The sequence below is a fragment of the Oryza glaberrima genome, chromosome 3 (assembly GCF_000147395.1).
Source record: "Oryza glaberrima chromosome 3, OglaRS2, whole genome shotgun sequence".
Taxonomy (NCBI): Eukaryota; Viridiplantae; Streptophyta; class Magnoliopsida; order Poales; family Poaceae; genus Oryza; species Oryza glaberrima.
This window is the reverse complement of record NC_068328.1, coordinates 35,359,584-35,372,771: the sequence shown is the minus strand read 5'-3', so window position 1 is coordinate 35,372,771 and position 13,188 is coordinate 35,359,584. Positions and strand designations below refer to the sequence as shown.

The following is a 13,188-nucleotide window of genomic DNA, read 5'->3' as shown; positions in this document are numbered from 1 at the left end:
GTGCGCGTCGGCGGAAACAGAGCAATGGCGAGGCGCAACGTGCGGCAGGCTATGGCGTGCGGCGGCGGGCGCGACACAGCGAGCGGTAGGAGGAAAGGGTTCGACGGGAGCTCACCGACGAGAGGAAACGGCGTCGACGGCTTGGAGGGAGTCGTGGCGAGGTGGTCGCGACGGCGGGACGGCGCGGCACCTTGTGGGCGCGGCCAGGGAAGAAGAGAGGGAGACGCGAGGATGGGGGTGGCGCGGAGCTCCTCGTCGACTCCTCGTGCTCGCCGGCCTTCCGGGCGCGCGCGGCGGCAGAACGAGTGACGATGGCGGCGAGCAGCCGGCGACAAGGGTGCTGTGGGTGGAAATGGGAGGGAACGAGAGGGAGGTTGAGACGGTGAGGGGGCTCGGGTTTTATAGTGGAGGCGATGTCGGTTTGGGAGGAGGGGGCGAGCTAGTGCTTGGCTGGCGGCCGCGAGCGGGATCGGCGTTTTCGTGGGCGGCGCGAAACATGGCGACGGCGTGGATGTGTTGGGCGGCGAAGGCGGTGGATCGGACGGCCGAATTTTCGAGTCGTGAGCGCGGGCTGGCGCGGTCAGGGAGCGAGAGTTGGCAGCCGTGCTCGGAGCTAGCGGCCATGCGGCGGCAGAGCATGACATTGGCTGAGGTTGAGGTAAAGGTGAAAAGAAAGAGAGAAAGGAGGGCTTGCCCTTGCCATTTAGGGAGAAAGAGGGAGGGAGAGAGAGGCTCTGCCTCCGGGATTTGGACGCGAGCATACATGGGTGGGGGCGACGCAGCAACAGGGCATGGGTGGCGTCAGGGCTGACGCGGCGGCGACCAGGCGGCAATGGCGCGCGCGCACGCGGAGCGGCTGGCGCGGCCGAAAATTGAATGGCGACGGGCGGGGGATTCGGCGCCGGAGTGATGAAGACAGTGGAGGTTCGGATGGCGGCGGCCGGAAATCGGCGCCGGTGTGAGAGAGGAGAGAGAACGAGCGAGAGAGAGGGGAAAGAGAGAGACGACTCTCTCTCTCTCTCTCTTCGAGCACGTGCGGCGCACGCGCAGGAGAGAGCTGGGCCGAGAGGAGGGGATGGGCCGGGAGAGAGGAACAACCCACAAAAACAGAGGGAGGCAAAATAGACTTTTGCCGAGAAATTGATTTGGAGGGATTTGGAACTGGACTTCGAATCCAAATTTGAGAATTTGGTCTTAGGAACATAAGGTGGAGTCAAGGGAGGGTTTCAAAGTGGAGACTTGGAAACGGAATTTGAATTCGAAATGGGAATTTGGATAATTTTTGAGTCGGGCGAATATTTGGCAAGGTTTTGAGATTTGGAATTTGAATTTCGAATTTGATTAGTTGGACTCAGGGAAACAGGGAGGAGTCAAGGGATGGATTCAAGGTGGACTCGGATATTTGTGGAATCGGGACAAGTATTTGGCGACGATTCAAAGGAGGCGATTGAATTTCAGGATTTGATTTCGGAAACTTGAATCGGGATTGGAAACTTGAGGTGGAGGATTTTGATGGCAACGAGAAAGAACAACGATGGAGATTTGAATTGAGATCCACGGCACGACTTAGACTCTCATACAAAGAACGAAATTTTCACATATAGGATTTTGCCGAATTAGTTTTTAACGACTCACGAAAAGCGAAGCGTTACAACATGTCAATCAAATAATAAAATTAAAAATAGTGAGCTCCACTTCCTCCACCTCATTCTCCCTCTTCTCTGTCTCCTCTCCCCTTCTTCTCCCCTCTCCAGACTTCATCGACAACTCCACGGAGACGTCGACCGAGCGTACCAGTTGAGTTGCTGAGGCTAGCAAAATAATTGAGTAGTTATTGTCAGCTCTCGCTAGGATTGACATTTGAAAGAGGCCCATTTGATAACCCTTATTTATTATAGCTTGTAAGATGTCCGCTCCGAGAGCGAACAACATGGGAGAGAGGGGATCCACTCCTCTTGCACTAGAAGAACTCTCCTGGAACACCATTGAGAAGGTCTGTTTTGGAAGCAGATTAAAGGATCAATTTTACCCAATTAATCCATTGTGGAGGGAACTCCATTACTTTCATGACATCTAAGCATGATCCAACTTAAGCATGATGAACATTGATAAAGATATTTAAAGGTCCATGCCAGACAATCTTGATTGATTTTGCTATGATAAAGCCATAGTGATTCTAATGGACTATCGTAGCCATAATCACTTGAAATCTATCAGCTATTATCTTAGAAATTATCTTTACTGGTTGGTTCATAAGTCAAATAGGTCTGTAGCCATTAGTTGTTTCAGGGACTTGCTTTTTGGGTACTAGTGTGATGTGTGAAATAATTGAAAGCAGATAAATTGGCACAACCAGCTTGAAAATCAGCACAAAGTTTGTAGAGCAGATACTCCCTCGCTCATTATTTGTTATGCTAGTGATTGAATTCCTGCATGAAAGAACTTAGTGATCTCTCTCCCAAATTGAGTCCAGTCCTCAGTGTAGCTTTTTCTTCTTTCCAATATTGTTGTTTATAAGACAATAAACTTGCTGATATGGATCTTTAAGATAATTCTTAAACTTTTTCTCACGAGTTGATAATTGTGTTTCAAACTATCGATAAAGCTTAGCACTTTGTTGCAATTGGAGATGGAGAGAGAAAGATTGGAAATGCTCTCTCTCTCTCTCTCTCTCTCTCTCTCTCTTATTTTGAGCTTGTGAACTGATAGTGGGTTGTGTTGAGAGTGTGTGGAAGTAAAGATTGTAATCTTGGAGCCGCCAAAGAGTGTACGTGGTATGTCCGAAAATCCTTGTGAAGGTTGTACCTTTCGTCTCAAACCTCATGAAATTAACTAAAGCCCGCACAAAGATGGATAGGTTGATGAGATTCAGGTTGATGGAAATAGAAATAGAAAGTGATACTCCTATATGGAAAGAGAAGAAAGAGACAGCGCGCAGTGCACCCAGAAAGAGTTAAAGCTATTCTGATCCGAAAGCAATGATCGAGTGTAGATCAATCTGAGAAAGGAGGAGCAACCAAATACTAAATCCAATCAGTCAGTCTGAGTGCGGAGGGACGGGGACTCCATTTTGCTCTCTCACACTCTCTCAACATCTATCCGTCTCTATCTCTATCTCTATCGCCTTAATTAATTATGCCATTATCACCAATCAATAATCTCCATTATCATGCAAAACTTTCCTAACTAGCTAGCTAGCTCACTGCCTTTTCTCTCTCTCGCTCCTCCATCCAATTAACCCATGTTGTGTTGTGTTTTTCAAGATATCAGCTCAGTGCAGAGGGGCATACCAGAATATGTACTTATTCAGTTAACTCCTATTATTTATGGGTCATATATAATATTCAAAGTTTGTCTCGATTTGGTACTGTTCGCACAACCCGCACTGATATCTAATCGATCGGGCTATCGTCTCTCTCTCTTTTTTTTTTGACTAACTATCGTCTCTCATTCGTCCAGTGGATGTGAGATGGCAGCGACTAATGCGATTGCACGAAGGAAGAGGCGAGCGATGCGAGGGGAAAGGGAGACGGGAAAACCAGCTAAGATTAATGGTTTAGATTAATCTCTACTACTAGTAGAGAGAACACCGTATATGGGGCTCAAGAAAAAAATGTTGGCAGATGACTAATCCAATTAGTGTAGTATATGCAAGGTGTTTTACAAGGGAGAAACTGATATGAATCTACTCCTTATGTCTTAAAATATAGAAATTTAAGATTGAATTTGATAATATCTTAGAGTAATCTTATGTAAAAGAGAAAGGAAAGAAAATTGATGAATTTCTTTGTTGTGGGCGCGCTACCAATCGAGTGGCATCATCATATATCATCATGCATCATCAGAAAAGAAGATATGAATTGTTGGCCTGGCCTGGCCTGGCCTGGATGGGAGCCCGGAATCCGGATAGATAACCGTGAGGAGAGGGACAGGGAAGTTGGTGCGTGGGTGTATCTGCGTGCAGTGGCAGCAACAACTTCCTTCCTTCCTTCCTTCCTTCATTCATTCATGCAAAACGGATCCACGTCTCCTGCCTCCTCTTTTTAGCGCTTCACATGATTGGCATGCATGCAAAACTTAACTGATCATCAAATCCCTAGCTACCTCATTCATTAATACCTTTTTCTTTTCTTTGTTGTTGTGCAAATACTATATAGTATATACCATCCTTATGTATGCTGATTTAATCACCTATATATAGTTAGTGGAGTATATATGTACTCTAGCTGGTAGGTGGAATAATATGGAAGATAGTACTTCCGATCCCTACGTGTGAATCTGATGCTCTCACTCACCACTGTAAACTAGCTTGTTCTTATTAGCTTTTTTTGTGGCTTACACATATACAACTACCGAGATTCCTCATTTTGAAAAAGGACTAGCTTGTCATTCGATCGATAGATGGATGGATCTTTGTTTACTGATGAATGATAGACGTAGAGAGGCGCTTGTGTGTTTATAGAGTAAGTTGTTCCCCACTAACGTCAGCTAGCGAGCGCGCTGTACATGGCGAATAATCCATTTCAGATAAACAAAACGGACTGAGATCTGATGGTGCAGTTGTTGATGTTGTATACTTGATATCGAGAACCGAACCATATGCATGCATGCATGCAGGAATGAAGGAATATATATATATATATATATCCATAACTAATTAGTAACACAAAGAATATTGATTAGATGATGATCACTGCTACCTCCAGAAGATCAATCTATACAATCTGTCTGTCTCAGCAATAAATTAAGTTGACGACAACTAAGACAAGAAATCTTTGTCGTTAGATTAGTTGATTCCCAGGCGGCATCCATCCAACCAATTAATTTAATTTAATAATAATAAATCTGTTGTGTCCGTTTTTATAAGCCAGTTGATGATACACGTGTACGCACTAGTGTGACTTGCAAAGCTCATTTCCATTGTCCAAAGCAGAGCAAAACAGAGTTGAGTGCAGAGGGAGGCATTTTGCTCATTCAATTCCTCACTTGATCCATCCATCCATCTATCGAGTTTGCCACCCGGCCATGACGCCTCCACCGCCGTCGCCGCCGCACGAGAGGAAAACGTGGGCGGAGTCGGTGGCCAGCGAGTTTCGGGCGCAGCGCGGCATCGCGTTCCCTCTCATCGCCATGAACCTCACCTGGTTCGCCAAGCTGGCCGTCACCACCGCCTTCCTCGGCCGCCTCGGCGACCTCCAGCTCGCCGCCGGCACCCTCGGCTTCAGCTTCGCCAATGTCACCGGCTTCGCCGTCCTCACCGGCCTCTGCGCCGCCATGGACCCCATCTGCGGGCAGGCGCACGGCGCCAGCAACGGGAAGCTCCTCCGCAAGACGCTGGTGATGGCCACCATCCTGCTGCTGGGCGCGTCCATCCCCATCGCCTTCCTGTGGCTGCACGTGGACGCCGTCCTCCTCCGGTTCGGACAGCAGGCGGACATGAGCAGCAACGCACGCAGCTACGTGGTGTGCCTCCTCCCGGACCTCGCCGTCACCTCCTTCGTCAACCCGCTCAAGTCGTACCTGAGCGCGCAGGGGGTGACGCTCCCCACGCTGTTCGCCTCCGCCCTGGCCCTGGCGCTCCACGTCCCCCTCACCATGTGGATGGCCAGGACCAGGGGCATCCAGGGCGTCGCCACCGCCGTGTGGGTCAGCGACCTGGCCGTGGCCGTCATGCTCGCCGGCTACGTGCTCGTCTCGGAGCGACGACGGAAGGCAGGAGGGGGCGGCGGATGGGTGGAGCAGACGAGGGGCGAGTGGGTCCGGCTCCTCCGGCTGGCCGTTCCCAGCTGCCTCAACACCTGCCTGGAGTGGTGGTGCTACGAGATACTGGTGCTCCTGACGGGACGCCTCCCGGACGCCCGGCGCACGGTGGCGGTGATGGCCGTGACGCTCAACTTCGACTACCTGCTGTTCGCGGGGATGCTGTCCCTGTCGGTGAGCGCGTCGGTGCGCGTGTCGAACGAGCTGGGCGCGGGGGAGGCGTGGGCGGCGAGGCGCGCGGGCATGGTGTCGATCGTGGGCGGCGCGGTGGGCGGGGTGGGCGGCGGGGTGGCGATGGTGGCGGCGCGGCGGGCGTGGGGGAGCATATACAGCTCGGACGCCGGGGTGCGGGAGGGGGTGGGGAGGGCGATGGAGGTGATGGCGGTGCTGGAGGTGGTGAACTTCCCGCTGAACGTGTGCGGGGGGATAGTGCGAGGGACGGCGAGGCCGGCGGTGGGGATGTACGCCGTGGTGGCCGGCTTCTACGTGCTGGCGCTGCCGCTCGGGGTCGCGCTCGCCTTCAAGGCCAGACTTGGGATCCAGGGCCTCCTCCTGGGCTTCCTGGTGGGCGCCGCGGCCAGCTTGGCGGTGCTCCTCACCTTCATCGCGCGCATGGATTGGCCCGCCGAGGCCCAAAAGGCGCGGACTAGAACCACAGCAACCGTGGCCCAATTCCACCAACACGACGAGGTCGTCCAGCCTTGATTCATAAACCATGCATCCGATAGGGTAATTAGTTTCTGCATCCCGTTTGGGAATTACTCCTTACTTTGGGGGATTACTTGCTTGCATGAACAACAACTGCAACTAGCTTCCACCTCCATCTTCATGATACAGTCAAAATGGTCATCAAAATCGTAAATCAATCAACATTTATCGCGACATGCCAAACCAAACAAAAACAATTTTTAATTCAAAGGTGAATATCGGGTACTAAAGAAACAATTTGAACTAGACAAGTCAACATCTATCAATCTACTCCATTCGTCCCAAAACAACAAACTTACTTTAGGATACGACTTATCCTAATACTATTGTCCTAATACCCTCACCTAAGAACACAGCCTAATTAGAGTGCAAGCCAAATGCAACTTTTTATATTTATTTATTCTGAATTTTTGGGATTATTTTGCGTGATAGCTAAAATTAAGCCCTACATATGAATTTAATGTTTTTAATAGAAAACAAATATAATTTACAGAACTAGATATTTGAATTGATTTACAAAACCAGGCGCGGAGTTTAATTTATAGTGTTTCAGAGTCTCTCATCTCCTTCCTGTTCATGGCAGGGTATAGTTAACTGACCATTTTTGGCCTTACAAAAAACTTGGTAGAGCCAAAACCTTGTCGAGTTTCGGTAGTACTAAATTTATTATAGTAAAACTTGTACTCGTGTATGTAAAATTTGACGTCATACTTCCTATTAAAGTTGCTGAAAATATGATAAGATAAAAATTTGCTTCGACTCAAATAGAGGAAGGAGGAAGTGCCCAAATGTAACTTTGTTTTGGGCCTTGGAAGCTACTACAGGAAGGAAGGAGAGTTATTGGGTGGGGCTGGGCCGTCTTAATTACTTAGTAGTGGTGGTGAACTCCTCTCATTGGCGCCCCCTCGGAGTCCGTCTCATCTTCTCTATCTACACTTGTACACAACACTAGCAAACCGCCATGGCGCCGCCGCCGCCGTGTTGTGTGCTAGTGGTACGCTGCTGTTCCGGATCCCTCCCTTCGCCGCCGCCGCCGCCGCCCAGACCCTCTCCCTCCAACAACCTCAGAATCGCCAGAAGGTTAGGGGTATTGGCCTGCTTCCCTCCCTTGTTCTCTCTTCTCTGGGGTGGCCTGGACTGATTGATTTGGGATTTGTATCTTCTTCTTCTTCTCTCTGCGACTGATGATGAAATGAAGAGAGTTTGTGCTGAGGAGCAGTGAGCTCGCCACGCTCGCTGCCATCTTCCACTTGAGGTAGGTAGCTAGGTTAATTAGGTTCCCTTCAGATTAGTTGCGATGGTTAATTAAGGTGTTGAACCACCATGTTCAGCGGCACGAAGCCAAGGTACCTGGGCGTGCAGAAGAGTCCTCCATCGCTGGCTCTGTGCCCTGCCACCAACAATTGCGTTTCCACCTGTGAGGACATCACTGACTCCATTCACTACGCTCCCCCATGGTATATATGCTCTCTTCTTCCCTCTCACTATTACTAGTTGCTCCAACATGCATTCATATACTAGTGGAGTATATGCTACTAATTCATTACTTTTAGGAACTATAACCCCAAGGACGGACGCAGGGCTAAACCCATCACCAAACATGAAGCCATCAACCAGCTCATTCAAGTCGTAAGTCATCCATCTGCATTTCTCTTCCTTTCTTTTTTTTTCTTTTTTTGTTTGTTTCCACGTACATCTAATCTAACTAGTAATAAAAAATAGTATCCTCGTGGGAATTAATCTTCAATCATATAAGTATGTTTTATGGATGGTGTCAATCGGCAGGTCACACAAACAAAGCCTGACAACTTCACTCCTCGCCTAGTAGAGAAAACAGATGACTATGTTCGAGTTGAATACGAGAGTCCTATATTCGGGGTATAATTCATTCTAACACCTTCTTGCTCTTCATTCAGTTCACCCATCTTCTTAGTCTCTACTCCCTCCGTTTCACAATATAAGTCATTTTAGAATGACTTATATGGTGAAACGCATGAAGTAGTTGATAGTATAATTGATATATCCACATGAACTCTGCAGTTTGTAGATGATGTGGAGTTCTGGTTCCCTCCTGGTAACAAATCCATTGTTCAGTACCGATCAGCATCTCGATCAGGATTCATTGACTTCAACGCCAACAAGAAAAGAGTCAAGGCACGCACGCACGCGCCCAATATCGATCATTTCTATTACGGAGTAGGAGTAGTACTCCTATCTATCATTGTGTTGATCCATGTCTCATGCTCTGTTCGATCCATCTTTCCATTGCTGCAGGCGCTCAGGTTGGCACTGGAAAACGAAGGCTGGGCTTCAGAAAGCACCATCTGAACCTAACCTCAAGGAAGCAAACCCCTCTGGTCTGTACTGGAGCAATATAGAGACTGACCGACCGATTGGCTGGTACAGGCACTCTTCCTTCCTGGCGCTTTTAATTGCACATTTCTCCTATCCTTAATAGTAGACCTTGATATGCAACAGAATCTCTCAAAGTTTGGACCCTCATGCTATTGGCAGGCTGAGTACTTACTCCTCCCTCCGTCAAAAAAAAAAAAAAAAGACAAACTCTGGGTTTCCGTGTCCAACTTTGACTGTATGTCTTATATGAATTTTTTTTATAATTCGTATTTTCATTGTTGTTAGATGATAAAACATGAAACATGATTAATATTTTATGTGTGACTTATCTTTTTAATTTTTTTTCATATTTTTTTTAAATAAGACAGACGGTTAAACGTTGGGCACGGAAATCAAGGTTTGTTGGCCGGAGGAGGGAGTATGAATGATGCATGTCCAGTCAAGCCGATAGATATAAGTCAACTGGCTATGGCTGTGGCTCCCAAGAAAACAGAGGCAGGAGGGTTTTCTTCTCTCCCTGTCATGTTCTCTGAGATATACTATATATGTACTTAACACAGCTGAAAAAAGAAATACTGGCCGTCCCGTCATGACTTGCACTTGTATGAGGGCTAGCGCGATGTTTGTGAATTGTGAGGGGGAATTGCTCTGGCCCATCGATACATGAATCCCCTGCTTGGTCTACTACTTTGGGTGCTGGCCACGCAAAGCCAATGTTTGCATTGCAAACTGATGAGATTTAGATCTAGGAACACATTACATCAAGTAAGTCACATGCAAGGCTAAAGCTTACTAAGTACTATATAGTAGTACTAGTAGTTAGTGGCATGCATCTGACCCTCTCTCTCTCTCTCTAGAATCTAGATTGTGTATTTGCGTTGCATCCATTCACAGTTTGTTATAATTGCATTTCTCTGGTCGATCAGCTAGGATGTGATGTGAAAACGCGCATTCCTGCTGTGCCGGTGGCTATCAATATAGGTAAGTGTTGACATTTGTAATTTGTTTGAGCACTAGCTAGTCGGTCGTGCTTTCTCCAGCCCAGGCGCACTACTCCATTGACACTGTCTATAAAGGCTGGGAGGCAGCAGAAAGACGAAAGTCAAAAGGACTAAAAAGAGAGAGGCATATATAGTGACATAAACATGGGCACTCGTCCATTTCTGGTTCCGGAGTCAAACTAAACACCAAGCTAAGCAAGCTATATTGATAGTGAGTAGAGTGCAGGCTTCAATTCAGTTGCATCGATGCATTTGTGATAAATCAGCTAGTGCCTTCCCTGTATATATGTATGACGGTGGATGCAGCTATTGTTAGTGCCCCATGACGAGATCTCACCTTAATACTACTACTTACACTAGTATTAGTTTTTATCCTCGCTCTGTCCGTTTGTCTGCTGACTGACTATAACTGATTAACTAGGAATAGTTTTGTATATAGGATGACTAGCAATAGGGATTCCTTACAGATGCCGAGAAAGTTTTTTAACACATAGCTATAGCTGATTTCTACTGCTACTATTTTAAGTTTTATTTATTATTAGTGCAGGTGGAGGTGGAGGGCTTGCATCGGAGAAGATTCTAATTATATCCGGATGGACACTTTCATTGTTTATTTCATGTCAACTAAATAACTATAACAAAATTCAAAAAGAATGACAAAGATATATTAATATGAAATATATCAATCCACAAATATGTAAAAAAAATTCAAATTTAACTTCTACAATTGATAACAAAAGTAACAAATTTAATTGTACGTATACGTATGCTAATTAAAGTTTAATTTGTTGTTTTTTAACTACTTATATCCTTAAACGTGCATGTTTGTGCATCGATATAATTACATAGTTTAAAAAATTACAACCATTTAATTAACATGACGGAGTGAACATATGGATCTAGGTAATTAAAAGAGTTTCCTTTATGGGGTATTATATACTATCTAATGTGGTACGCTACGTACGGCTTTTAAGTCAATGCGTCCGTCCGTAAGTAAGAAAATGAAGGAGTACAAACTGTACATCGTGCATAAACAGTAGTACTCCAGTATGTATGAGTGTTGTGTTTGAGGGGTGTGTATGTGTTGTGTTGTAGGGTTGTAGGTCAACCAATGGAAAAGGAAGGAGATGATGATGGATGGTTATAGAGGCAGGGCACCATCCCACCTTGAATTGTCGCATCGCATCGCATGGATGGATGGATTGTTGCCCTTACCCCGCACCACACCAAATTTCACTGACAACTGATCGATCAACTTTCCTTTTCTCCTCTTTCTTTCTTTCTTTCTTCACTAATCAATCAACTTAATTTGCTCTGTCAATGTGCATCATGTAGCTAGCTCGCTATTCAGATTCAGAGTGATGAAGTAGCATATATTTATGTCGCCGGTGCGGTGCCGCGTCGTCCACTGGCTTCAATATATATATGCTCTACTCTATTATTCCCTTTGCATTGCATTGATCGAGTAGGAGTAGCATGCCCATGGCCATCGAGTCATGGCTCACCAAGGTCCGCTCCGCCATCATCTCTTCCAAACCCAGCCCCTCTTCGTCGTCGTCGTCGTCTTGGAGGTCGAAGACGGTCGGTATCCTGGCCTTGGAGGTGGCCACCCTCATGTCCAAACTTGTCCACCTCTGGCGATCCCTCGCCGACGCCGCCCTCGCCCGCCTCCGCCACCACCTCATCAACCTTGACGGCGTCCGCAAGCTCGTCTCCCACCACGACGCCGCCCTCCTCGCCCTCGCCTGCGCTGAGCTCACCGACGCCCTACGTGTCGCCGCCCACTCCGTCGCCGCGCTCGCCACCCGCTGCGCGGATCCCTTCCTCCGCGACTTCGCCGACGCCTTCGCGGACTTCGCCGACACTGGCCGCGACCCTCACCGGTGGGTGTCCACATGGAAGGACATGGACTCCAGGGCGCACAAGATGGACAAGCAAGTCGCCGCCACCTCCGCCCTCCGGACTGCCATGGAGGACCTGGCCGACGCCGAGCACGGACTCCGGAAGCTCCTCCAGACCAGCAGCAGTCGTCGCCTCTCCGCCACCAACATCTCGCTGGCGGCGGAGCAGCAGCAGCTCATTTTCGCCAAGAAGCAGGAGGTGAAGCACCTCAAGCAAACCTCCCTCTGGTCCTCCACCTTCGACGCCGTCGTCTCCTCGCTCGCGCGGGCCGCGTTCACCATCCTCGCGCGCATCAAGCTCGTCTTCGGCGCCGCCCACGATCACCGCCCGACGACGACACCGCTGCACCGGAGCCTCACCCTCTCCTCCGCCGTCCACCCGTCCTCCGTCGACGTGCAAGTGCAACCGCCGGTGTCGCGCAAGTCCATGTCCATGGATATGGGCATGGGGGAGGCGCTGTACTTGGAGAGGCAGAGGCAGAGCGGGCTGTTGGAGCGCAGCGCGGCGGCGCTGGTGCCGCCGCCGGGGACGCTGGGCGCGGCCGCGTTGGCGCCGCGCTACGCCTGGGTGATAATCTCGATCGAGAGGATGGCGCGGTCGCCGCGGCTGGTGGGGGCGGAGGAGCGGGACGAGCTGTACGGCATGCTGACGGCGAGCGTGCGCGCGCAGCTTCGAGCGAGGCTGCGTGGGACGGTGGCGGCGGCGGAGCCGGGGCTGGCGGGGCAGTGGCGGGCGGCGGTGGGAGGGATCCTGGAGTGGCTGGCCCCGATGGCGCACGCGACGGTGCGGTGGCAGGCGGAGCGAAGCTTGGAGCAGCAGAGGAAGACGACGAGGGAGATGGAGACTCAGACGCTGGTGGTGCAGACGCTGCAAATGGCGGAGCGCGGGAAGGTGGAGGCGGCGGTGGCGGAGCTGCTGGTGGGCCTCAACTACCTCTGCCGCTTCCACAAGGAGATCACCACCTGCCGTACCCGTACGTGCCACCACGACGATGCACCATGACAACATGCATGCTGCTTCAAGACGACGATGTACGATTGCCAATGGAACAGTATGCATCCATCCATCCACACCGATCGTCTGATCCATGCTCTCATCTTCTCTTCTTTTGTTTTTTTGGGATGGATCCCAATTCCCAAGTTCCCAAGTGGCTAATGGAGTAGGAGATGCATGGGCTGGCATCTGGGTGATCTCCAGTACTAGTTAAGTTGATTGATGAGAATGGAGTTTTCTGATAATTGGAGCAGGATGGAATCTTGCTTCATTATATTCATGTACAGATAGCAAACCACCAGCGGTGAGTGATTACATTAATTAACCCCCTCTCTAGTTATACCACTATGGAATATACACATCTCTCGAGCAAAAAGCAAGTACACACACTTATATATTCACTAGCAAAATGCCCGTGCTTCGCTACGGTGTATTAAAACTAAAAATATTTGTTTTTAACCGAATTTTT

General features: G+C 48.9%; 3 protein-coding genes across 11 annotated transcripts; all 3 read left to right on the top strand.

Annotated features, from left to right (window-relative positions):
- The first annotated feature begins 4,858 nt into the window (after positions 1-4,858).
- Positions 4,859-7,396, top strand: LOC127767268 (protein DETOXIFICATION 56). Of its 2 annotated transcripts, none has more exons than XM_052292546.1 (2): positions 4,859-6,489; positions 7,293-7,396. In XM_052292546.1, exon 1 carries the CDS (start codon positions 5,026-5,028, stop codon positions 6,463-6,465), a length of 1,440 nt encoding a protein of 479 aa, XP_052148506.1. In that variant the 5' UTR covers positions 4,859-5,025; the 3' UTR covers positions 6,466-6,489; positions 7,293-7,396. The 2 variants fall into 2 exon arrangements, with proteins under 2 accessions (XP_052148506.1, XP_052148505.1); XM_052292545.1 differs by having other exon boundaries at positions 7,237-7,352.
- Positions 6,467-10,490, top strand: LOC127767270 (uncharacterized). Of its 8 annotated transcripts, none has more exons than XR_008016355.1 (8): positions 6,467-7,548; positions 7,667-7,723; positions 7,800-7,925; positions 8,022-8,097; positions 8,254-8,346; positions 8,509-8,622; positions 8,743-8,868; positions 10,372-10,490. XR_008016355.1 is itself a non-coding variant. In XM_052292549.1 (7 exons), the coding sequence occupies exons 1-7, from the start codon at positions 7,430-7,432 to the stop codon at positions 8,794-8,796; spliced, it is 639 nt and encodes a 212-aa protein (XP_052148509.1). In that variant the 5' UTR covers positions 6,467-7,429; the 3' UTR covers positions 8,797-9,422. The 8 variants fall into 8 exon arrangements, 1 of the variants encoding a protein (XP_052148509.1); XR_008016354.1 differs by lacking the exon at positions 10,372-10,490 and adding an exon at positions 9,192-9,422; XR_008016356.1 differs by lacking the exon at positions 10,372-10,490 and adding an exon at positions 9,188-9,422.
- Positions 10,491-11,282: 792 nt separating this feature from the next.
- On the top strand, positions 11,283-13,188 carry LOC127767269 (protein PSK SIMULATOR 3-like). The gene has a single exon (XM_052292548.1). It carries the CDS (start codon positions 11,301-11,303, stop codon positions 12,726-12,728), a length of 1,428 nt encoding a protein of 475 aa, XP_052148508.1. The 5' UTR covers positions 11,283-11,300; the 3' UTR covers positions 12,729-13,188.

Bases quoted from the DNA above. Each gene is read 5' to 3' on its own strand.
- LOC127767268 (XM_052292546.1), top strand. From the start codon at position 5,026: ATGACGCCTCCACCGCCGTCGCCGCCGCACGAGAGGAAAACGTGGGCG.
- LOC127767270 (XM_052292549.1), top strand. From the start codon at position 7,430: ATGGCGCCGCCGCCGCCGTGTTGTGTGCTAGTGGTACGCTGCTGTTCC. The intron at 7,549-7,666 runs GTTAGGGGTATT...GATGAAATGAAG, and splicing joins AACCTCAGAATCGCCAGAAG to AGAGTTTGTGCTGAGGAGCA. The intron at 8,623-8,742 runs GCACGCACGCAC...CCATTGCTGCAG, and splicing joins CCAACAAGAAAAGAGTCAAG to GCGCTCAGGTTGGCACTGGA.
- LOC127767269 (XM_052292548.1), top strand. From the start codon at position 11,301: ATGCCCATGGCCATCGAGTCATGGCTCACCAAGGTCCGCTCCGCCATC.